The sequence below is a fragment of the Perca fluviatilis genome, chromosome 15, assembly GCF_010015445.1.
Source record: "Perca fluviatilis chromosome 15, GENO_Pfluv_1.0, whole genome shotgun sequence".
NCBI classification, from domain to species: Eukaryota; Metazoa; Chordata; class Actinopteri; order Perciformes; family Percidae; genus Perca; species Perca fluviatilis.
Window position 1 is genome coordinate 10,494,736 of NC_053126.1, and position 25,325 is coordinate 10,520,060.

A 25,325-nucleotide genomic window follows, 5' to 3' on the forward strand; every position below is an offset into this window, starting at 1 on the left:
ATTTGAATTACATTAACACCGTTTTGAAATTGTTAATGACATTTTGAGAAATCTGAGCCCATACTGCTGTATCTTTCATCATTTCAAGTAAATATCACAAAAAGTGTCTTGTACCTTGGCAGGCAATAGTATTTACTCCGTCATGTCTGATTTAGTGACTCATCTAGCAAAAATAGCTTGGCTGGAAAAATACTTCTCATCTTCATTTTCATTGATAAATTGCTCACTGGCTGTGTGACCTCAGCTTGCATGTGTTGTGTACATGCTGTGGAGGAGTCAGTTAGGCTGATATTTGTGATGTGAATCTGTCTGTTTCTATACTTGTTCATACTTTGGTACAATGCAACACTCTTTTTTATTTTAAGACAGATATTTTTCTTTTTTTAAAGAAAATGCGTGGCAATATGCAACAATATTTCTCCAAAGGTATTATTCAGAGTTAGAACAAAAACCCCTGTCAGACAAAACTGTTCTATTCGTGAAAAATCTGTTAATACCTGTTATGTTTTTGGTTTGAGTTGTCCGTTCGTTGGTTTGTTTGTTGGTTTGTTTGTTGGTTTGTTTGTCTGCCAGCAGGATTACAGAAAAAAAGTACAGGCCCCGATTTTCATGAAACTTGATGAAAGGGTTTAGAATGAGCCAAGGAAGAACCCAGTGAATTTTGGAGCGGCTCCAAATCGCAGGGCGGGTACACAAATTATTTTTTCCCCCATCGTTAACATTGCGAGATAGGGCGTTTGTTCTGCATTCACGTGGTGTTGAAATAATCCCAAAAATGAGTTCCCCTATCATATTTTATGGGTCACCTTTACTCTTCGTTGTCACTAATTTGTCACAAATACTTGAAAGGACTGTCAACCTGTTGCTTAAACGCTCTGAGCAATATTATATAACACATCCTTGTAACGCCCATGTTGATTCCACATTACAACCTGATGCTCATGAACACACCAAAGTCGTGAGATCGATTTCCCAACTTGGGAAATGGGACCTTGGGAGGTCTGCGCTCTCCAAGTGCCATTCTAGTGTTGTTAATAAAACAATTGATAGCACAAATTTGAACCCTATACTTGCATTTTAATAATAGATCAGATTAATAGATTATACGAGTTTATGTATATTAATACAATGATAATAAAATAATTCAGTTCTTTTAAGTTGTTTGCTAGCAAAATAACAATTGCATTGACTGGATCCTTTTATTTTTTAAAGTATTGATTATAGAACATCTGTTTTAAATTAATTACAGGCTTCAGAGTGGGAGGATTGTTCTCAAAATTGACACTTTTTCTGCACCTTTATATGAAAAAATGGCTGTATTGGAGCTGGTTACCTTTCACGTTTCTTTGTTCTCTGCTGGGACATTATCTACATGACCGGACCACTGTATCCTATTAACACTAAGACAACCAACCACCCACTCGGTCTACGTGGGAGTTAAAACAAACGCACCCCATGCGCTAAAGCTTGCCGGCATTAGGCCGCTTTAATGGGACAGAGGAGCGTATCAGAGTTTGGAAGTTACAGACACTCTTAAATGTGCTACATTACATTATAATCTGTCAAATAAAAGACCACAGAGTAAATAGCCAGTTATGAGTAAGTGAGTTTAAAGGTATTTTAGGTTGGGGATCTGTTAAAACAGGCTTTTTTTTTTATTCCCAGAGAGTGGCTGAATGGACGAGGAGAGAGATGTGAAGAAACACACGATATAGTGTTAGGAGTGAAACATGGAGAAAGTACAGAACTGATTCAAGATTTAAACAATAAGATAAAGAAGGAAAAGAGACAAACTGATTTAGAGCCAATCCAGGAGCCAGGTGATGGAGAGATGTTTATTTTTTTTCTTATGCTGTTTTTTACAGCAGCAGAATTGACGGTATCACAGTATGAGTGCACAAAATGCAGATTTCCCATCTATACATAAAACTGCTTTACGTTCCAGCAAATGTAATCCCCATCACTCACATCCAATATATGTTATATTCATAACATTGATGTATAATTAAAACCATACGTATTGTGTTTGATTTGAGACAGACGTGTGCATCTATCCATCCGTACAGCTCAGTGTGTATGGCTGTGTATTTCTCCTCAGCTGCTATGCTCCTTAACCCCGGTCCTGTTAATACGTGGTTCGAGAGGATTAGCATCATGGTGATCCTGCTCAACTGTGTGACACTGGGCATGTACCAGCCCTGTGAGAACATCGACTGCACCTCGGACCGCTGCCAGATACTGCAGGTAAGGTGGCCCTCTGTGTGTTTGTGTTTGAGCCTGTCCTGTGTGTAAGGACAACATGTCAGCGCACTAATGAAGAGAAAACAAAACGATCAATTATTTGACATAAACTCCGAGCAGCTCAACACTCCTCTTGTCACTTTTCCTCAAGCTGCGATGCAGACAAACACTGCAGCTGGAATATTTCCCTTCTGGATGCTTTATATTTTCTCCTGCTCTCTGAAAAGGGAATTGGGACTTAAGTTTGTTTTAATGTACTGTAGTCTTGTGGAGCCCACGTGTGATTTTGTCACTTCGTGATGAGAATACACTTGTGGAGACAAGTGCCAGCAGCCACAGCCGAGAAAGTTTCACCCACAGACTTCAATTCTACTTCTGCTGCAATTTATTGTTTGAACCACTATCTCTCCTGATGAGGCTTTTTGATCTGCATAGAAACTGGTTAATCAATGCAGACATTTACCGCTGCACTGTGTACAGCCGGCCCCATGAGATGAGTTTTAACATGGTTATTCTCCAGAATTATTGAGGTTTTTAAAAGGAATACGCCACCGTTTGTTGAAATGTTGAAATAGGGCTTATCACGGTCTACCCTGGCTGTAGATAGGCGGGCCAACGCATTTTTTGTCTCAGTGCAAGTAATTAGGTTGTTTTTTTGTCTTTTGTTGGCTCACTTTTACTCACAACATGCTAACCGGCAACATAGGATTCCATTCACTACGCTAAGCTAACTAGCGGCGGCGCTGCCGGTGTTGCACCGGACTAAAACAATGCATGCACAAAAAATGTGATGGCCCACCTATCTACAGCTAGGGGAGACCGTGATAAGCCCTATTTCAACAAATGGTGGCATATCCCTTTAACATAAATTAAGCTTAGAGTTAGTTCATGCAGGACACGGAAGTCATACGCCCACTGATTGAATTATCATTCCTCTCAGACACAATCGCAGCCATTCTCACATCAAGGCGGCCCTTTTAAATTTGACTCCCTGCTACACAGACGCTGCTTCACTCGCTGCTGCTGCTGCTGCTGCTGGCAACGCTTTGCCTCCACCACCCCAGCCTCCCCCTTCCTAGTTCAGAGTCCTAACATGACTCAAAGTTTAAAATGGTTTTCAATTTCCTTTCTTTTGGCTCACTTTAATTTTTTTTAACCAAGGGGGGTTTCTGCATGGTGCATCATCTTTCAGCTTAGCATGCTGCTTGGCTGGTCCAGGGAGCATTATCAAGAGCAGAGCCTTCAGCACCAACTGCATTTCCATTCGTTGCAATAAATTGTTAAACATCTATGACAGGGTTGCGGGAGCAACCATCTGACGTTTTTGTTCCCTTTTTTGACCTTTGGAATGTGCCGTGGTCGACGCGCTTAAACAAGACTCACAATGACTCAACAGTTTTCCTTTTGTTTTCACGTTTATTTTTTCCTTATCACTCAAACTTCAATTTGATACGTGATTTTGTCTTTTCCACAGAATAAATGAACTGTCCTTACCAGACGGCATACAAGCAGTGACAGCAGAGCCAAAATAAACAAAAAAATCAACTTCAACTCAATCACATTCTGTGTAGTGCTTGAAACAGCGGTCAAAAAACCGTATGGCTACAAACAAAAGGTAGCTAACTGAATGACAGCTCCTGGCTTTTATACACCAGCTGAAGCAATCACTACCTCAATCAGCTGATTGTCAAAAGGCTGTGACGATATGCCACGCATCAAGATCAATTAACACAAATTACCAATTTACATCAAGCCTAGTTTACTGCAATTGTCACTTCATCTATGCACAATTTACCAAAATAAAAGTTAATATCAAAATCACACTTTTGGCTCCAACAGGGGTGTTCCTGACTGAATGGGCGCTTCCCTCTCAAGATGATCATCATGAAGCAAAATCTTTGTGGATCCATGTATTCGTGGTCTTGCCTTCACATTGCTTGTGGACTTGACTGATCCTGTAACAGGTCATGGTTGACTAAAGGAGTTAGTAGTAACAGATTGAGATATCCTTATGTTAGAACACAGATTATTTTATTGTATTTCTTTGCCATTTGCAAATATTGTCCTTTTGTTTTTGCTTGTAAGCCGTATAGAGCTGATGTGGGTTCTGTGTTCCTAATGTAATTTGCCAACTGGCTGAGGCTTTGGTGTGTTCCTCCGGGGTCGTTATTGCTTTTCATCGAAGTAAAATTGACAGGCTCAATTTAGGTGTGACAAGGACGACCTTATTCTGCCTCACATGCTTTGCTTGTTGTTGTTTTTTCAGCGAGGTGTGTGCTCTTGGTTTGCCGGTTGCTCTGTTGACTGATTGCACTGCCGTGTCTCGCTTGCCTACAGCACATTAGAGTGGATTATGATATCAAATAAAGCCCCCAGACCAAACTTTAATAGGTTTATTTATCTCATCGGATTTTCTCCTCATTGTGCAGAGATTAGAAATAAGCATTCACTGCAGTTTTAAAACTGTGCAACACATCTCCCTGCTCCACTAGCTCTCTTCCTCCTCCTTCCTCTCCTTCCAATGCCATCTTTACTCCTCCCTATGTTCCCATTCCCCCATCCTACACACTCACTCACTCACTCTCTCCCTCTCTCTCTCTCTCTCACATCCTCCATCCTTTGTCTCTCTAACAAGCATAGTGTCTCCCCAGGTAGTGTGAGGGGTCCTGTTCTGGTGGTTGCTAATGGTAACAGGGCGGATTTTGCTGACAGAGCTTGGATTGTTTTAGAGTGGCCCTAACATGCTTCTCTGGCCCTCTGTGAAATGCAGTATACCCACCTCACTTTCTGGAAGAAAGAGACGGACAAAGTAGCAGCCATAAACAATAAATGCGTTACCCCAGGATCTGTTCAGATATCTGTATACAGGGGTTACATTGAGATCAAGAGCCCTGGACCTCAGGGCTTCAGAATCTCGAGTGAAGAGGGGACCTGTTTCCTCTTTTTGTTGTTGCACTAAGCTAAGCTAACTGGCTGCTGGCAGTAGATTCATATTTACCATACAAATGTGAGTGTGATTTAAATGTTCACTTGTAACTCTTGCAAAAAGCAAATAACTGTATTTTCCAAAAATGTCAAACTATTCCTTTATTTAGCCAGACTATGTGACACCGGACTGTGATTGATAATTTAGTTTTAAATGAAAATAATTACAGGAAGAAATTGTCCCCCTGACAAACAAGCATAGTTGAGTATCTGAAGTAACTTGGACATTGTTTATTGAAAAACATATTGCTGCCAATCTTTTCACTGCTTTGGGGAGCACTAAAAGGTTTTAGAGGCAGTTCTCTCAACACCTCGGTACATAAAACAGAAACTCTCTGCATGGCCAAGAAATAACTAAGTTCACAGCCAGAAGCTGCAGTTGAGGATTAAAACTGTACCTCATGTACGGAGGTGGTGGTCCTCTGCAGCCGTCTTTGGACCAATTTAAATCATGTATGTATTTGCATAGTCATCTCACGCAAATGGAGAGTTGTTTTTCTACCACAAATTGATGAGAATTGGACAGGACTCATTGTACCATCACATCAGCACCTGTTCAAACTTAAAATGTTCAGAAAACGCACCTTTGTCAGTGAGTGTGAAATTAACATTTGTCTGCATGGTGCCTTTGGATTGATTCACTGATTATATTGTCATTCACTCACTTCACAAGTAAAGTAAGACACAAACATTATTTTATTGTAAATAGTCCACCATCACAATCCTGATGATCATCTTAACCACATCCTTTCATCCTGCCGTATAAGTAGCACAGGGATACCATATGAGATACAGTAGCTTCAACTCTAGCTCCTTTTTCAAATCATGAACAAGCCCATCACAAGACAGCCTCACCGTCTTTAAAAATCATGTTGGGGATAAAACCTGATAGACTGACCTAAGAGGACACTACTGGTAGTGGCAAACGAATTCATTCCCCTTTCACTAAGCGCAGAGCATGGCTGGGATCCAACTGGTGCAGTCAACGTTGGATTACATGTGAAGCATTCAGGCTGCATTATTTATCGAAACATCATTTAAACAGCATGTGAGACAGATCTTCTCGTCCTTCCCATTGCATGCTGCAAGCTCTGTGTGTGTGTGTGTGTGTGTGTGTGAGAATGAGGGGTGGGACACATATTTAAAAGCTTTTAAATGCATTTCAAGGCATGCCCACATATATATATACACACACAAAAAACACAGATTTATACATTCACAGTCTTGTGCACTCACGTGCACGCTTATCTTCACACACATTGGCACGAATTTGCCCCAGCTCATTTCCTTCTCGGCCTTTCAATATTTTTATCCCTATAAATAACAAATGGTACAGACAGTCCACGCGTGTCGAAAAAGGGAATACTGTAGATAGCTGTTTCTGTTTCTCGCTATTTCTGACTTGGACAAAACAACCTGCTAGTGCTGGAACATGAATGCATCCACAACATTTCACACACCATTTATCTCATTTAATGTGGTCCAAAGCTGCAAACACCATTGTGCAATTCTTGTTCAATGCTGAGTTCGAAAAAATAATCTTTTCTTCAATTGATGCGTATTTCACCTGGTTGTCCAGATGTACCACATATTAGTGTTTTCTAGCTTGCTGAGGGTTATTTTTGAGTCTCTAGTTTGTCATTTAACTTCTGCCTGAAAGCCAGAAAAAGTAATAACCTTAAAGTACTTGTGGAAAATAGTTTTTCCATTGCAGCAGCTGTAATGGTTTGTACCATCTTATTTTTTGAGTGCACAAACTCTTCACCCAGGGCATATGAACTTACTAAACTTCAGCAGCGGAGAGCATTTAGTTGGAAAGTTCTTGTGATCTTTGAAAATCTGTATGTATTCAGCATTTAATAAAGATTATATTTGATTATGTTAGTAAGGTTGGCTTATACTTTGCATGTGCCCTGAGTCTCTAACCAGCCTAAGATGCTACCTTATCTGTAGATGTTTGGTGGTTTGGTCAGCAAGCAGAATCAAAAATAGTATCTCATTTGGAATAGTGTAGGCGTGTGTGTGCTTTTGTGCGCAGTTTGGGGATGGATGACAGGTTTGGAACAAACAAAAAGGCTTGTCATCATTTAAAATCAAATTATGACCAATGACTTATGAACAAGCAGCCATGCAGCTTCATGCAGCTTCATTGCTTTTTTGAATTTCCAGGCCTTAGAAGTCCCTGTGTCAAAAGGGTAGCAGCTTGAGTTATATGTAGTAGGAATATGTAACAAGGCAGCAAACACAGTCACACAGCCTAGGGCAAAGCATTGGGGAAGAGTTTTGTTCCGAAAATACAATAGTGAGGTTTAGCTAGTCAATATGAACATAATAATGCAAGCAGGACACGGCAGAGATATGAGCTCATCTGTCTCTTCTCTCTTCATCTTTGTTTTCTCTCAGGTTTGACCTCACTTTCTTTATCCCCTTCACTTCTTACTTCCCTTGTGATTTAAGTATTGCAGCGTGGGTTGCTTCACATTGGGCACCATATGTTTTGTGCGCTATTACATTGGTACAGACACATATTCTTCTCAGTGCACACAAACGCACATTTAGCTCTTTTAAGCCATTAAAATTACAATGTTAACAGAAAACATTGTTCAAGGAATAGACACCCATGTTTTCAGAGCACATACAAACACAGCACATCAGTCATGAACAGAGGTGGACAGAGAAAAAAAAAAAATTCTACTTAACTAAAAGTACTATTACTTTGATGAACTTTTACTGAAGTACAAGTACAATTTCTGCATAAATATCTACCCAGGTAAAAGTAAAAAGTAGCTCATTTAAGATTTACTCTGAGTAAAAGTTACTTAGTTACTTTTTAACAGCGGGGAGGATATAGCTTTTTTCTACCCCGTATTTAATATTTTATTTATACTTATTATACTTATTTAATTAAATCACATTCTTTTGGACACAAAGCCATATTGCGTTTGTTGACAGATACTTTGCCATAGCAACATTAGAGACCTTTTTCATTTACTTTTTTTTTACTCAGTAACAGATGTGATTTAAAATGTAGCAAAGTACAATACTATAATCAAATATAATAATTTGAAAACAGATAATAATTAAAACAGATAATAATTTGTGGTGGAAAATGGATGGAAAATAACTTATTTGACAGGTGAGCTTTAATGAATCTGCTGTGGAGTGTGAACTTGCCACTCTTAAAAAGTATCAAAATTGCCTTTGAAAGGTGGAAAATAGGCCATAGACTGTGTTTGAGGTATTTGAATAGACACGGGGCAGACCCCAAAAAATCACTTAAGGTTTGAGAAGCGTGCATGTATGCTTCAGGGCACGTGTGCCATTTGGTTTCTCAGTCTCTCAATCTCTCAATAGTTCTTCTTTTCCAGCAGGTCTACTGTTAACAGCTGAGGAGTGCTTTAAAAATATATCCAGATCCTTTTTTCCTCACCAGAAATGTCAAGTGCTCCTTTCTCACTAAGAAACTGAGTTTGGGAGAAAAGACGAAGATAGAGGTTTGACAGCAGCTTGGGCCTACTAATGTATTTCAAGCCAAATGTATTGAATGCATCTCACTTCCCTCCATCTTTATCTCTCTTTATCTTCTCGTAGGCCTTTGATGCATTCATCTACATCTTCTTTGCGTTGGAGATGGTGGTAAAGATGGTGGCTCTTGGGATCTTTGGCCGCCGCTGTTACCTGGGAGACACCTGGAACAGGCTGGACTTCTTTATCGTCATGGCTGGGTAAGCAATAATGCTAGCATTCATTTTACTTCTGATAAAGCTTGTGTGTTGCTTGTGTGTTGTTTAAGTGACATTAAGGTACTCAAGCAGCATTTGCTCTCGAAATCAAGGCTAAATAGAGAGTAAAATAATTCTTGTTTTGTTTGTTGCATGCTATCATAAACACCAATGATAATATCATTAAAGTTCATGACTGAATTAGTTCACTTGTACTTGAATCTGGGTTTACAGTAATAGTATGGCGTCCATAGTGAGGGTTTCACTAGTATGGCACTTTTCTAAGTCTGTATGACTGTGGCTTCCCATTTCGTGTGGATACTTTTGACTGGTTGTGAAAGTTGTTACATAAAGGTTTGGACTACAACATTCTGTCCTCCGATGAAGGAGAGTATCAATCGTTTCAGCAAATGACAAAAACAGGAGGAAGTACAAGAAGGACGGAAGAACAAAGGAGGAAGTAGTGTGACATTGTTACAGAGACACAAAATCCCACAAAGTCTGGGCGAACCTAACCAAACCAAAAAAGATTAATAAAGCCGTCAAGTGCTGTTAAGTGCAGCATGATTTTCAGTCACTCCAGACATTTTCATTTTGCGGGTCTGTGTAGCGCTGATGATGCAGGATGACAGGTCACCAACACTGTCTAATGAATGAGTAACCTGTCAGTCCATGTGACTTCATGTTTACAACTCCTTTGTAAAATGTCAGTGTGAACACTAAATAGACCAGATAGACAAATAGTCCACTAATTTTCATGTCGGTTAAGTTCAAGTACAAGTCCAGGATTTAAAATAATAATCGTTTATTCATTAACCAATGTTAAAAACGTTATGATTCTTTTCAAAATTATACTTTTGCACAATAAATGATTTGCTTATATGCAACTTGGTATTTTGCTTAATTGGAACCAGTTTCATGTTAAGGTACAGTCAACATTTTAACAGTATAGAAGCGATCTCATGAAGCATGTTCTTTAAGCCTTGGAGACATTCGACCAGAAGACTCATTGCAATTGCAACACTGTGACAGTCAATGGGGCATGTGTGGGGTGTCCTCTGAGAATGCAACCATAAGGCAGCAACCTCTGGTCCACTGCCACAGACACTACAGTATAACAGAAGACTGGGCATGATACAGTATTGGGTATTCACTTGGGTAAAGCATGCTGTCATTTGTCTGTTTTATTTTGAATCTTTTCCACATTAATTAACACTTGGTGAGTAGATGGCACAAGGTTTGTTTTGGACAAGCACATATGTTTACATTGGAAGTAAAAAAGGTTTATTAGGCAGACGGGAAGAAGGAAAGAAATGAGGGAATGAACGACGGAAACTGGTCATTTAAACCCAAGTTTTTTCCCGAGACACCCACTGCCAAAAGATCCATAACGGCTGCCCACAAGAATATACGGATGCATAGTTATATATTGTGTAAGGTATTGCATAAGTTTGGATTGCTCTTATGAAATGCCCTTCACATAGGCTGGAACCGTGTGACACACACACACACACATACACACACACACTAGATGGATGCATGGTAACAAAACAAAAGCAAACACACCTGCTCAAACACCTGCTCTGAACGAAGTGAAATGAGAGGCTCAGACATGGGCGATAAAGCAAACCTATGTGTGTGTGTGTGTGTGTGTGTGTGTGTGTGTGTGTGTGAGAGAGAGAGAGAGCCAGAGAGAGAGAGAGAGAGAGAGAGAGAGGCTTGTATAATAGCACACAGAAAGGTAGAGCAACAGACTTACCAGGTTAGCTGGAGGGACATTCATCTTTATTTGAGCTGAATCACTTAATTCCCAGTGGATGCTCATGGATGCTTATAGTGTGTGTTTGTGCGTGTTGGTGGCACAGAATTACACGCAGAGATTACAGTCTGTCATCGTATGCCTTTTGAGTTGTTTAATCCGCGTCCTTGCGTGTCTGTGTATGCGTTTGTGTGAACGTCTTCGTTTGCCTCTTGGCAGCATCCATTAGATTAGCGTCTAGGCTAATTGCAGAGGGCATTGCCAAACTTGCCAGGCCAAATCACAGCCGACAGTCTGCTATGAGCTCCATGTCTGTTACCCACAGGCACCACCTCCTTCTCTTGCCCTCCCTCGTTGCTCTTTTTCACATGCTTGGATGAACATCTTCCCTTGTCATCTCCCCTTCAGACCCCATACAGACCAGGCTTTCGTCCAGACAGGCTCTACGGGGGTTTTTGTGCTTTTGCTTCATAACCCTGCCACTCATAGTCTCCTTTATTTTCTATACTGCATATTTTGTTCTAGCCTAATCCACTACGCTGAAATTTATTCTTCCTAGCCTGTCTGGTATTTGCAGTGACAACGGAAATATTGCAACATGTTTCCGTGCGTGTGTCCGCTGAGATTTTTTTATCCAGGGATGAAGCCTGACCCTTTTTACAAAAAATCAGTCATGCCTTCCATATTTATTCTAATGTATGCCTTTGATAGGTTGAAAACAAACTGTATCAGGTCAAAAAAAAATTTACTTTCTCACTCTGAGCTGGACTGACTGATATTGACTGTATTTTTTCAAACTCACAGTTTCTTATATTTCTTATAGCTGTTAAAAGCAAGATTGTTGATTTTATGTAAATTATGCAGGAAAACTACTTTCTTGACGCTGAACTTCAACTTCGATGGTAACTTTGGTGCGTGTTGTTAATTTGACAGTTAAATCACTACAGATTTTACATGTCTCGATTCAAGATGCTTTTTATTTTTTTATTTTCCTTGTCTCTAATGTCAAATGTGCCTCTGAACTCTTCTCACATGGTCTACTCTGGGTTTCCTCTTAAAGCTCTGCTTTTCATATCGATATAAACATGCACACACACACACTCTCACATAAAAGCATGAACGAGATGAAGGCGTCACAAGCAAAAAAAAGGAATGTGGAAAATAGAGAACAATCATAAAAAGGACGCTTCCGGCAGTCCACTAATTACCCTCCCAAACACAGCGGCCTGATTGATGTGTACAGAAAGAGATACTTCTATAGAACGCACACACATATACACACATGCACACACACGGTGCGCATGCACACACAAAGACACATGTTTAAACAACCACACACGTGCAGGAACATCTGTGATCTCCTGTTCTCTCTTTCACATTTTCCAAATGCTCTCTTTTCCAAATGCTTTTGGATCACTAACAAAATAATCCATGTGCATCCATGGGATTGTTTATGCTTTTGTGGGTGACATCTATCTAATAGATTATTTCTCACCCTGTAATCTAATCAAGCAACATTAAAACAATCCAGTTGTTTTGCCCCTGAGCTCACTAAACATTGTGTTTTAATTCTATCAAAACTCCCTTTTGACATTTTAGCCTTCTGTTCAGCAGCCCAAATCTAATCAGTACAGCTACCACAGATACTATGATGTCTGAGGCAGGTTGTAATAGAAACAACTGTTGCTCTTCACTATACTGTGACTTTGTACTTCCGACTACACCACTAAAGAAGATAGGTCTGCAACGTGCCTCTACAAACTCGTAACGTGCGGGGCTTGTAAGCTTTACAGTACAAACAAAAAAAGGCTGTTGCAAGTCCAGAAGGAGTAAGCATTTCACCCAAAAACCCACCCAAATTTATTTGAGATATTTAATTTAAATATGAAGAACTGCCTGTCAGCTAAGTGGCAGTTCAACCCGCTTGTCATAACAAGTATGTTACTCAAGTGGGAGCTGGGGTGTTACTCTGTTGGTGACTCTGCACCGTGGTGAAGGGCAAATGAAAAGAATTTCCCCGTGGGATTAATAAAGTATCACATTATTGTAAATGACATGGTCCACAAGTCTGTGTATGTGAGAGACAGTGAGCTTGTTTTGTCAAAGCCAGTGGATGCGCTTTGGGTGTTATTAGCTTGAGGTGCTGCTGCTGCTGTTGGTATCATGCTGTCCCAACACTGCTGTAGCCCTGGGCACATCAATTCTGTGCACAGACACGCTTAAAAACTATTACAAAATGTATACCATTTGCACTACATGCACACAGTGGCACTTATCCAAAACACATATACTGTAAAAACTCACTCACTTGAACTATCTATATGTTGATGATAACAGCCTGGTAATATAAGTGTAAATTCTAAATTCAAACACACACGCATGCACGCACACACACACACACACACACACACACACACACACACACACAGCATACACACATGGCCATTCTCCTGTGAAAGTGGTTTGGGTTTTGGGGCACAAACAGCTTAGCCATGCTGTGGAAATGACTTGCTAACAGATGCCAGGCTCTGAATGAGCCACAACATCCTGCAGGCAACACTTAGAATAGAATGAATCCCTCTTTTCCTGCTCTCCCTTTCTCTTCCTCACCTCCCTTTCATGTAATTCTCCCCTTTTGATGCTTTGTCACTTTATCCCCTCGCCTCTTTCTCTTGAGTGTTGCAACACTCTTTGCAGTAGAAATTTCCCATGCTGTTGAAGCTCCCACAGCTCTGGGAGGGGACAGTTGTGACTAGCTCAAAGAATGACCATTGATGTTGTATCATGAGCAGAGGTCTCTGGTCCAGCTGGTGCCGTGGTAATCATTTTTTTTGTCATATTGTGAAGAAGTAGCTCACCCAGGCAACAACAGAAAGGTTAGGCTAAATGATATTCTCTTTCTCTCTGTTTTCTGCCTTTCCTTCTCTCTCCCTCTCTGTCCGTTTATCCAGGATGGTAGAGTACTCACTGGACCTGCAGAACATCAACCTGTCGGCCATTCGGACAGTGCGGGTCCTTCGGCCACTCAAAGCCATCAACAGAGTGCCAAGTGAGAGCATTTCCATTTTTTGTTTGTGCATTTGTTTGCGCAAAAGTGCACTTTAATGTGACAATGATTGTCTGTGCTTGTAGCTTGTCTTTGTGCTCCTGTGTGTCAGTCAGTCCACATAAAGCACAAATGCATCTGCATGAAAATTCATGTATATGTATTTCATCTCTAGCTTTTTTTGTGCACCCGCATGCCACCTGTTCCCCACGGGCATCATTAAACATTCATCTTATGCTTAATCACACAGCCCGCTCAGGCCCTGAGTCACAGCTCTATCAGATTTACAAACCATCTATTAATGCTGCTCCACTGATCAGTCCGTGACCATAACCCTGTTCCTTTCATCTAAAACTTAGTTCTTGGTCAAACTTTTAACTCCTATTGATTTCTTTGTCCTGCTGCCCTAACAGGCAACTCTTTATAATTGTAAGCACCAATTAGCCTGCCCAAGCTATGTTCCGACTGATCTGATCACTTAGTTCCAACACTTTAGCAGTGAGCCAAGCATTAGCAGTGCATGCTAATTGTGGGTAATGAAGTTTCAGATACTAGTAGCAAGTAGTGAGTAATCTTAAAAACAAAACCAATTTTCCGTTGATATAAAAAAATGCATGCTTTATGAGATTTTTTTCATGTAAATGACTTAAATGTTTTGCTTATGACACACACTCTTGAACAGAAAACTTTGGTTCAGTCCAGTTCAGATAAGGACCACATGGCTAAACAAAGCATGTCCACTGAAACATTTTTGGTAACACTTTACTTGAAGGTATCGACATAATCGTGACAGGACACTGTCATAACTATGACATGACACTGTCATGAACGCGTCATAAACGTTATAAACAAGTCATAAACGTTTATGACTTCTGTCATTAAGTGTCATTCGGTTTTTGTCATGACAAGTTGACATTGTTTTGGTTGTCTTGATTATGACAACTTGACATTAATCAAAGTGGCATTACCAGAAGTTGTTTGGTCATGACAACTTGACATTAAATTAGTTTGGGATATCTTTGTAATGACAACTTGACATTAACCAGGATGACATTACCAGAAGATGTATTTGTAATGACAACTTGACATTACATTTCTTTGGAGTGTCCTTATTAAGACAACTTGACATTAAACAGGATGACATTATGTCAACTTGTCATGACAAAGACATCCTCTGGTAATGTCATCCTGGTTAATGTCAAGTTGTCATTACAAAGACATCCCAAACAAATGTAATGTCAGCTTGTCATGACAAAAACCGAATGACACTTAATGACATGTTTATAGCGTTTATGACACGTTCATGACAGTGTCATGTCATAGTTATGACAGTGTCATGTCACGATTATGTCGATACCTTCAAGTAAAGTGTTACCAAACTTTTCCTCAATATTTTAAAGTCACTGAGAGAGGCCGTCTCTTCCAAATAATCATGAAAAGAGTCTGCAGCAGATGGAGCTGATTGCATGAAAGCCCTGTTGCCTAATTCAGTTTGGGCACTGGGGACAGATACTGTAGGAAAAAGAAAGCTATCTAGTTACTGATCAGAAAAAAAAAAATAATAATTCACGGCGAGAGATGAGCAGCTAGAGTGGATGTGTTTGAGTCTGCTTGTGAGATGCTCTCTGGCTACGCAGGGCCTTCAGACTGCAGGTGTGGACTGTTACAACACTTTTGTCCACAAGCTTCCTTTGTGTTATTTCAACAAGCACACATCAAAAGCCTTTTTTATGTTTATTTTTCTCCAATTATATTACCTTTTCAGCTAATATATTAGTTTTGCTTCTCTGCTGCTTTCAACACCCAGCTGTGAAAATATTTCTCTCTTTTCTTTTTCTTTTAATTTAGACCTTTTTAAACACACACACATCAAAAATTATGTTTTTTTTCTCTACGCAAATACTGATTTTGCTGTGTGTCCAATCATGGGAGATTCTTCGTATTTAGTGTAATTACCGTAACTGAAAAAGCATCCTGTCTTCAGTGCCCGAATTGATTTTAATTTCCCACGCATTCCCAAAGTACAAGTTACCCTTCAGGTGGAGCCATCCTACTCAGCCCAATATTTTAGACGGCCACAGCAGCAGCACTCAGATAGTATACATGTTAACTGCATTACGCTTCAAGTGGTTTGAAGTGTAATGCAGTAGAGTGGGCAAAGTGTCTCAAGTGTACAGATTGTAAACAAATCTGCTTTCTAGAGATGATTATACATCAGCATGAATCTATGAGTTTGTTAGCATGTGCATGGTTGCATATTCATGCATATATATATGTGTGTGTGTTTACATGAGCCTACTCATAGTTTCTCTTATTATCATATTTGGTCATATTGTAATTGTCTGTGTGTGTGTGATGTGTGCATACCGTTATTGTTTACGTTGTGAACGGTAAGCTGCATGTGGTAGCCTGATTTTGTCCTCTCTCCTTGACCCCATTTGGCATTAGGAAGCATGGGGACAGAGCTATTTTTTACTTGTTTTGTTGGATCATTACTTTGCCCACAGAGCACCCTGGGAGTACACAGGGAGCATGAGCACTTTCTGACCCCTCACACACCTCAATTTGTAACCCTCCAACAAAATGACAGCGATCAGTCCTGTGCTGTGTGTGCGTGTGTGCTGTTGTGTTAGACATACTTTTTGGTGAAATTGGTGTGAGATAGTGGGAGTGCTAAACAACCAAACACTATAGAAACTAGTGTTCGGAGGAAGGAAAGAGAAGAGAACCCTTGTGGTTTAATAAATAGCACAGGCAGATAGCTGTAAATGTGTTTCCATTGTGGCGCTAGGGGAGGCATCCATCTTTATCTGGGAACCGCAGGAGCTGGCAAACTGGTACAGTCACCAGGAGGGGAGAGAGATGGAGGCAGGTAGTGAAGATGCGAGAGAATGACAAAAAAAAAGGAGGCAAAGCATAAAAAGCTGAGAAAAAGATTGATTTGTATGATACCATACAGTTTCTTTTCTATCTGGTTACGTTTGTATGCTTCCATTCCCTTTAATATTTGTCTTTTGTTTGCATGCACCTTTTTCTCTTTTTTTTGTTCTTTCGTTCTTTCCTACTTTCTTTCCTATTTTGGCCCTCGTATTGTTTTGGCACACCCTCGGGTTGTGTCTCATTCTTGTTCTCCCTCTCTTCCCCTCCATCTGTCTTTCCCTCTCTTCACCCAATTAGGCCTAATGGAACAGTGGCCTAATGATAAGGACCCTGGGGAACAAACACATTTAGACTCGCCTCCAGCCGCCACCAGAGACCCATGCACACCAGCAATGCTACTGCTCTCCATTTAATACCAGTAGACGAGACCATTCACCTCAAAAAAAGAAAAGAAAATTAAGACAGAATTTTCATGGATTCCCAAATTTCCGTTTCATTGCTTTATTACTTTCTAATCCAAGATTGACTCGTTGAAGTCAATGTGTTATTCACAACTTCTTTCTCTACAAGGAGATTGGCCAATGTCAGAAGGGAACTTCTCCTTCATAAAATAAATTATTTGGCATAAGGTGGATATTGCGCTTTGATAACTCATTACATTGGCTGAAATTTTTTTTTTTCAAAATCAATTATTGTACACATGCAGATACACACTGTATGCTGACTTGATAAATGAGCCTCTAAACATGAGCACACACATTTTAAATGGGCACATAATCACTGATCTAGATGTAGTAAAAATCAAAAGGGAGTGACAGCATTGATTAGCACTTAAAGTATTTGAATTCTTGTAAATATTGTCTGCATGTGTGTACATCGTCATCATCACTTTCTCTCTCTCTCTCTCTTTCTCCTTCTTCTCTCTCTCTTCTCTCTCTCTCTCTCTCTCAGCTTCTCTCCTGTCATTCAGTCTGTTGGCAGGTTAGATGCACTGTTGTGCTGACGACACATTAACCTACTGTCGAGTTGTTATTCATGAATCGCAGTATGGCACTGAAAAACACACACACACATACACACACACATCAGATAAGTAGAGATATAAACATAGTCACACTCATAGTAACACCAAAACACACACACACACAAACACACACACAGACACACACACACACACACCTCTCTCAGGTGTCAGTACGGGGTGGCTGTGATCTCATCAGTGGGTTTCACCTCTCTCTCTCTCTTCTTAATCCAATCAGCTGTCATTATAACAATATGTCATCTCTGCAGGATGGGGCCCATAGGGGATGAGGTCATAATTTTTCGACAGGCGACAAGCTTGTGTTTCTGCAATTAGGGTTCATCTAATCATGAATGAGACCTCATGTAGCCTGGTTACCCTTGTTTGTTCATGGGGTGGACTGTAAAGTAGTTTGCATACTGTATGTGCTTTCAAATCACTTTGCTCTCATTAGCAGATTTCAAACAAGTGCCTAAAAATGTTGGGTAGGCTTTTATACAATTCTGTCTATTCAAAGTTACGTTTCATTTCTACTAAATTGCAACAGCAAATATGTTTTAAAGAGAATGTAATACCACGCGGATTACACTTTTTATCAACATATTGAGGATTATTATTTATTTTTGTAGATTGTTGTTGACATTTTCTCCTTCATTGGACAGTTAACAGTGAAGAGGTAGTCAGAAAACGGGGGGAGAAAATATCCACTGACTAACATATGACATTTTTTCTCTCTGCAAAATCTGCTACTAAAGCATGATTGGTGTCTTCTATGGTCATGTTAAGAGAAATCAAAGGACTAGGCAAAGGTTAGGTGAATGATGCTGGTCTTGGTTAAAAAAGTCAAGCTTACTTTTTGAAATATTTAACCAAAAACAGGACTTCTAAACCTTACCTCATGCTGGAATCAGGATGTGATCAATGTCCTGCTTTTTGTGTGCCCATCATCCGACCCAACCACCTTCTTTATGACCTCTGTGTGGTAAAAGAATGAAGCACCTCCTTGACTCTTTCCAGTCAAGGAGGTAGGTTCCTTCAAAACATATTTGGCTAAACAATTTAGTAGTGTAAAATCACCGATGCTTTTAATGAAGTAGTATTGGTAATACGTACTTACAACATTCCATAAACAGAGATTGTTAGAATCAATTTCAATGTAACTGTAGGTTTACTTGGAATAGACCTACAGGAGCAATCTATATGTTGTATTTCCTCATCAATGGCGTAAGCCTGTGATAATCTATCATTGATTGATTGACCTGCTGCAACACACAGGTATGCGTATCCTGGTGAACCTGCTGCTAGACACTCTACCCATGCTAGGCAATGTGCTGCTGCTCTGCTTCTTCGTCTTCTTCATCTTTGGCATCATCGGCGTGCAGCTGTGGGCGGGGCTACTGAGGAATCGCTGCTACCTGGAGGAGAACTTCACCCTGTGAGTTTAACACTGCGTGTCAGTGGCGTGTGTGTGTTATGCCAATCCCTTTGTGGTGTCAAATTAAGTTGATGGGCCACACATTGAAAGTTATAATGATGGAGAGAGAATGTGGACCTGCCCTCAAACCTTACCTGTATGCTTCCCATTCGTTTCCCTTCCATCGAGTCATATAGTGAAATTGAAAAACCATATTATTATAATCTATAAAAAAATATATATATATATTGTAAAATGTACATTTTGTGCAGTTTGTATATGAGCATACACTCTTTTAATGCCTGATAGTTTTCTCTTTCAGATTATTTTTGTACAAGAAATATAAATATATATTCCTCTTTTTGTCTCTTTCTCTCAAACTTCAAAACAGCTGTAACAGTACTGTTTTTCCCAACTGCGAATGTGATTAGATTTCAGCTGCATGCCTCCATATTCATGACCCTGCATGACTACATCACCCACTGTGTCTTTGAGTGACATTCACAAATATTCAGGTGTGTTTGATTTCATGGCATTCTCTCTGTTTCCTTTTTTATGCTGGCATCAGCTGGCTAGAAAGTTACATACACCCCTGATGTGTGTGTTCTAATATGTATATAAGCCATGCATCTCTGCCTCTGTGCACTGGTTATGCTGACACAGCGTATACTAATGACAGACCTTATAGCCAGATGAAAGGGGACACATGTCTGCCAGCTGGCACAGTCCTACCTCTTTTGTCCTCCCCTTAAACTTGAGATGCGTCATTAACCACAACAACCTCTCCTGTAATCACTTTACAAAGTTACTTTAACCAATGTCTTCTGCATTTATCTTCAAGAGGCTGAAGGGTGATATAGGGATTAACAGTAACAGCTGAGAACTCCACTGTGACTTTCCTACATGGAGTAAAGCAAAACGACAAAATCTTGATCAGGAGGATCAGTAGACAACTGCAATGTTTTAGTCATCCTTTCAGTAGACTGGTCAGCAGATTTTTTCTTATTATTTAATCGCAGTATGCATATTATTTTAAAGCATTGTACTAACATTATGCTTGCTTAATTAGAAAGGTTGTATTGAGTTAGCGCGTGAGGGCTATTATGCTAAGTAAAGGGCTAGCGTTAGCAGTCTGAAGGGTAATAATAGAGTGGGCTAAGTGTTGCGGTCAAGTGCAGCATTCACTTTGCCATTTTATACCCTCACTCTTTTGATCTCTACCTTCCCTCTTTTCGTGCCTTATTCCGCCTTATTCTTGCCTTTGTGCTGTATTTTCTTTTCTCCAATCGACCTGCCTGTTTCCCTTCTCAGTATCTTTTAGTGGTTCTTTTCCAATACCTCTAGCTTAGGTGATTTGTTGTGAAGACACATTCACACTGCACAGCAATTTTTATCGTAAAAGGAGAGTTTGTCCCATGCACTTCCAAAGCAAGATCATGCATGTTGGTCTCTGTTTCTCCTTAGTCTCCCATTCTATTTGATCTATTTCTATATGGTATGTCTTCTTTCTGCAATGCAATCTTTCCATTCTGACGGTCCCAGAGTCTCTCTCTGCTACTACAGTACTTGGTCCTTCTCTCTGTCTCGCTCTCCATTGGCAGGTGTGTTCTCAGTGTGATGCCAGGTTTTGCTGTGCCATGCTGTGCAATGCCAAGTTACCAGCAGGGGGGCAACAGCCTTCATTTGTGCTCCACTGCTCTGACAGGTGTTTTTTTTTTTTTTTTTTTTTTTTTTTTCTCTCTCTCTCTCTCACTCACTCACTCACTCACTCACTCTCTCTCTCTCTCACTCTAAGTCTTTATCCCTTATTCCACTTCAGCACCATTAGTAAATCACCAATTTGAATGCCATTGTTGGGATTGCATAAACTCTACTGTCCCAAGTGTAAGCTCAGTGTGCCTCAGTGCATACCTGCAAAATGTGTCAATCAATGAATGGTTTCTAAGCTACTCACAATGGGAGCTGGTGTAGCCTGATATGGCCACCGTAACTATCGATCCTGGAATTAGTGTGCATGCATGTGTGTAGTGTGTGCATGTGTAGGGTTTGCGGTCAAGGTAAAAGGAGAAAATCTCCTCCTATGTATGTCAGCAGTATCTAACCCGCTATTGACTTGGAGAGATAGGGAAGGATCAAGAACATTGGAGAGACGGGGAAAGGTGGAAATGAGAAAGAGGTGGGGAGTAGGGACAATCTCAAAGAGCGGGAGAGGGGACTTAAAAGGAGAGTAAAGGAAAGGAAGAAGAAAGATGACAAACACTATAAAAGAGGAGATAAACACAGGAGTATAAAAGAGACTAAAGGAGTCCAGGTGTTGAGATTATACGCAAGATTATACGGTATGCATATATGTATGCTTGAGCTTGAGGTGTATGTGAGTATATCAGGGGATAAAATGTAAGAAAAAAAACAACAGAGAAACAGCAAAAGGAGGGCTGGAGTGACAGACAGAGAGTGCAAAGAGTAAATACTGTAGGTCCATTGACGCTGAATGTGTGTGTTCAGTAATGTACGGTGGCCGGGAAGTGCAATGCAACATTACAAAGAATGAAACACTTTTACAAAGCTCAAGACAAATTTACATTTTGGAAAACAAATTTACAGGTTGAAAACAAATTAACATTTTGGAAAACAAAATAACATTTTAGAAAACAAATTTACATTTTGGAAAACAAAATAACATTTTAGAAAACAAATTTACATTTCGGAAAACAAATTTACATTTTAGAAAACAAATTTACATTTTAGAAAACAAATTTACATTTTAGAAAACAAATTAACAAGATGCAAAACACTTTTACAAGTCCGAAACAAATTTACAAATGACAGATTCTTCACGAAAGGGAATGTACCACATACCGGAAGTGATGAGGTGTTACTGGTGTTGCTGGTGAGCGCAGTCAATTTGTGTTGTTGAGTATATGGCGTGAATGAAGTTTATGGTGACTTTACGTGTGGTCGGTGTTTGGAGTTTTTATATGACGCGGACCTGACAGAAACATTGGAAAACGGGGAACGTATCGACAGCCACGGCCGGATCGGGCTACAGCAGGGGCAGCTGAGTCCGTCTGCAGCTGCAGGACCTGGAGCTCACTGCCCATTCCTGGGAGCCAAAACGACACCACGCAGCTGGAGACCCAGGCCATTGCTGGGCCCGCTGGAGGGAAGGGAAGCCCGGGAGAATCAGATCCAGGACTGAGCGTGACGGACTGTCACAACCTGCTGAAGTTTAAATCACAGGTTTCCTAAAGGGAGTCTGGCGGGACTCGGACTGTGGATGACGAAACATGACTTTAAGTCTCGTTAAATGAATAACTACATGCAGAAATAAATGAATCATTAGTGGGGGAGTGAGCCTGGACATTTCAGTCTGTTTAAACTTCACTTTGAAGCAGAACCTCTTAGTTCAGAAGGGTGAAGTTTCCGTCGTTGTACTCATATCTGTGAACTGATTATAATAAATATTCTTTGTATTAACACCTTAATTAGTCTCTTTGGTTTTTTGTTTTAAAAAACTACAACATCGCATGAGATTTTGACGATTTATAGTGATTTTATTTCCGTTAGACCTTTGCCTACATTGGACGTGATGCATTAAAGACGGCCATAGACAGTATATAAGGGGAGTGCCTCCCTGTTCCAAGATGCGGCTCTATTGACGATTCGATCCATAACTGTCCGAATACAGGCGACATGTATACAACACCTCATCACTTCGGGTATGTGGTACATTCCCTTTCCGGAAGAATCTGTCATTTGAAAATTTGTTTCAGGACTGGTAAAAGTGTTTTGCATCTTGTTAATTTGTTTTCTAAAATGTAAATTTGTTTTCTAAAATGTAAATTTGTTTTCCAAAATGTAAATTTGTTTTCTAAAGTGAAAATTTGTTTTCCAAAAATGTAAATTTGTTTTCCAAAATGTAAATTTGTCTCAAGCTTTGTAAAAGTGTTTCATTCTTTGTAATGTTGCATTGCACTCTCCCGCCACCGTAGTAATGGGCTTCTCTAGGTGTTCTAGGTGGACATGAAGTGAAAGACAGCCTCTTTGGCATGCTTCCATTAAAGCATGCATCTCAGCAAACATGTCAGGAAATGATGAGGTGCTTCAGATGGTGGCAATCAGTCAGATTCAGAATTTAGAGATGTGTCATTAAGTTTGGCAGGAATCAGCCGCTCACTCACTCACGAGGGGTGCGTACATGAAAAGAATGAGTTCATTGAACAGTGTCAATAGGTGTCCATGCAGGAGAGTGTAATCTGTTTTTCTGCTGATTTCACACTATGACACACACACACACACACACACACACACACACATACTCTCACATACAGTTTCCACATGATTTACTTAACATGATTAAACAATTTGTTGTCTGGTGCTAAATATACTCATCTCCAATGACGTCCTTGTGAACTGGTTAGTTAGCTTAGGAAATACCATTTTTGTTTTGCCTGTATCTTTGACTACAGATTGAATGCAGCTGCTTCTGTATAAGGACATCCCACAAATATCCTGATACAGTGACCTGATGGTACTCATTTACTCCTACTGAACACTTTGCATCTCAGAAAGTGTGAAAGTATGATTATCTCTACCTATCACAGTCCCAATCGAATGATGTCCATGTGTTTATCAGGTTAATCAATCAGCGCAGAGCTGTCCCTGTTTCAAATGGCAAAACTCACGTGTTATGTCTGCTTTGTCAAGACCAGACCAAATATTCACTTGCAAGTAAAAGTTTTGTTGGTGAAGCACTGAATATCCTGTTGTAAAGGATTGGTAGTATTTACTGGAATGGCTGCAAAAGAATGCAGTTCTTTATGTCTTGTTTGAGTAGTTCAGAGAGAGAAGTGAAGAGACATTTTGTCGTGACTCCCCAAAATTTCATTCATTTATTAAGGTTAAGGTCAGCAGCTTCTGGATCTGTGTGTGTGTGTGTGTGTGTGTGTGTGTGTGTGTGTGTGTGTGTGTGTGTGTGTGTGTGTGTGTGTGTGTGTGTGTGTGTGGGTGTGTGTGTGTGTGGGCGTGTGTGAGTGTGAGAGCAAGAGAGAGCTTTGTCCATGGAGTAACAGCGAAAAATGTCCAGATTTGTAATAAACTGTTCATGCAGGATCATTTTCTTTTCTTTATTCCCCCTTCAATTATGCATTTATTCCACAGGCTTGGTCGAGTACTTCACATTCTCCCCTCTTGCACCTTCTTGACTCCACTTCTTTCACTGAAATCCTCCTGAAACTCAAACCCAAATGAAGTAGCGAAGGATACAACTCTATTATGTGTATATACAGATTTGATTCCATAACCAACTAACTTAGTGTCTTACGTTGTCCCGACCCCAGCTCTTCAGGTATGACCCCGCCTGCTCCGTACTACCAGCCTGAGGAGAATGATGAACGCCCCTTCATCTGCTCCCTGGCGTCCGATAATGGCATCATGTCATGTGCCGATGTGCCGGCCAGGCGTGAAGGAGGACGCACATGCTGCCTGGACAGGGAGGACGCGCTCCACAGACAGTCTCTGGGCTTGAGTCCTGAGCCACTGGCTAACGGTAGTGGTGCCGGTGAAGCAGTGGGTCTTTGCATCAACTGGAACCAGTATTACACTCGATGCCACACAGGAAGTGGTAACCCCCACAAAGGTGCCATCAACTTTGACAACATTGTCTACGCCTGGATCGTAATCTTTCAGGTATGTTCCACATGAGTTTGAAGACTGGTGAGGTAAAAGTGAGGTCGGAACTGTGGGTTGCTGATCTTTTACTTTCATGACTCTTAATATATATATTATAACTGCATTCTAAAGTTATTATTCAAAGATTGTTGAATAATTTTTTTTTTTTTGCGTGTTTGAATGGCTGACCCGATTTTGATCAAATAATTAATTTTGAACAAATGATGTCTTTTCGGCTGTTTGAACTATTCAATTTCAGTCATTCTTCTCAAAATGAATTTAATTTGATTTACCTAAGCACCTATTGAATATTTTTACTCTATTATTTGACTATGTTCATTAGCTAGGTCCATCATATTTAAACGTGTCATATGAACTCTGTAAGTAAAGTTCGCAGTTATATTCTGCTGAGCAAGCCCTGCCACGGAATTTGAAAATGTTTATTTCTTGACACTCAATAGAATCTTTCCTCCTAGGTGATCACTCTGGAGGGCTGGGTGGAGATCATGTATTATGTAATGGATGCCCATTCCTTCTACAACTTCATCTACTTCATTTTACTCATCATTGTAAGTAGAATTTATTAC

The 25,325-nt window shown here is 40.2% G+C and overlaps 1 protein-coding gene across 7 annotated transcripts in view; it reads left to right on the top strand.

Moving 5' to 3' along the window:
* cacna1ia (calcium voltage-gated channel subunit alpha1 Ia) overlaps positions 1-25,325 on the top strand; it is a 157,160-nt gene that overhangs the window by 76,718 nt on the left and 55,117 nt on the right. For all 7 annotated transcript variants that reach the window (XM_039824439.1, XM_039824434.1, XM_039824436.1 and 4 more), the window contains exons 3-8: positions 2,133-2,244; positions 8,818-8,951; positions 13,659-13,756; positions 18,930-19,089; positions 24,408-24,756; positions 25,215-25,307. In XM_039824439.1, coding sequence (XP_039680373.1) covers positions 2,133-2,244; positions 8,818-8,951; positions 13,659-13,756; positions 18,930-19,089; positions 24,408-24,756; positions 25,215-25,307 — 946 coding nt within the window. The remainder of the gene's footprint in view (positions 1-2,132; positions 2,245-8,817; positions 8,952-13,658; positions 13,757-18,929; positions 19,090-24,407; positions 24,757-25,214; positions 25,308-25,325) is intronic.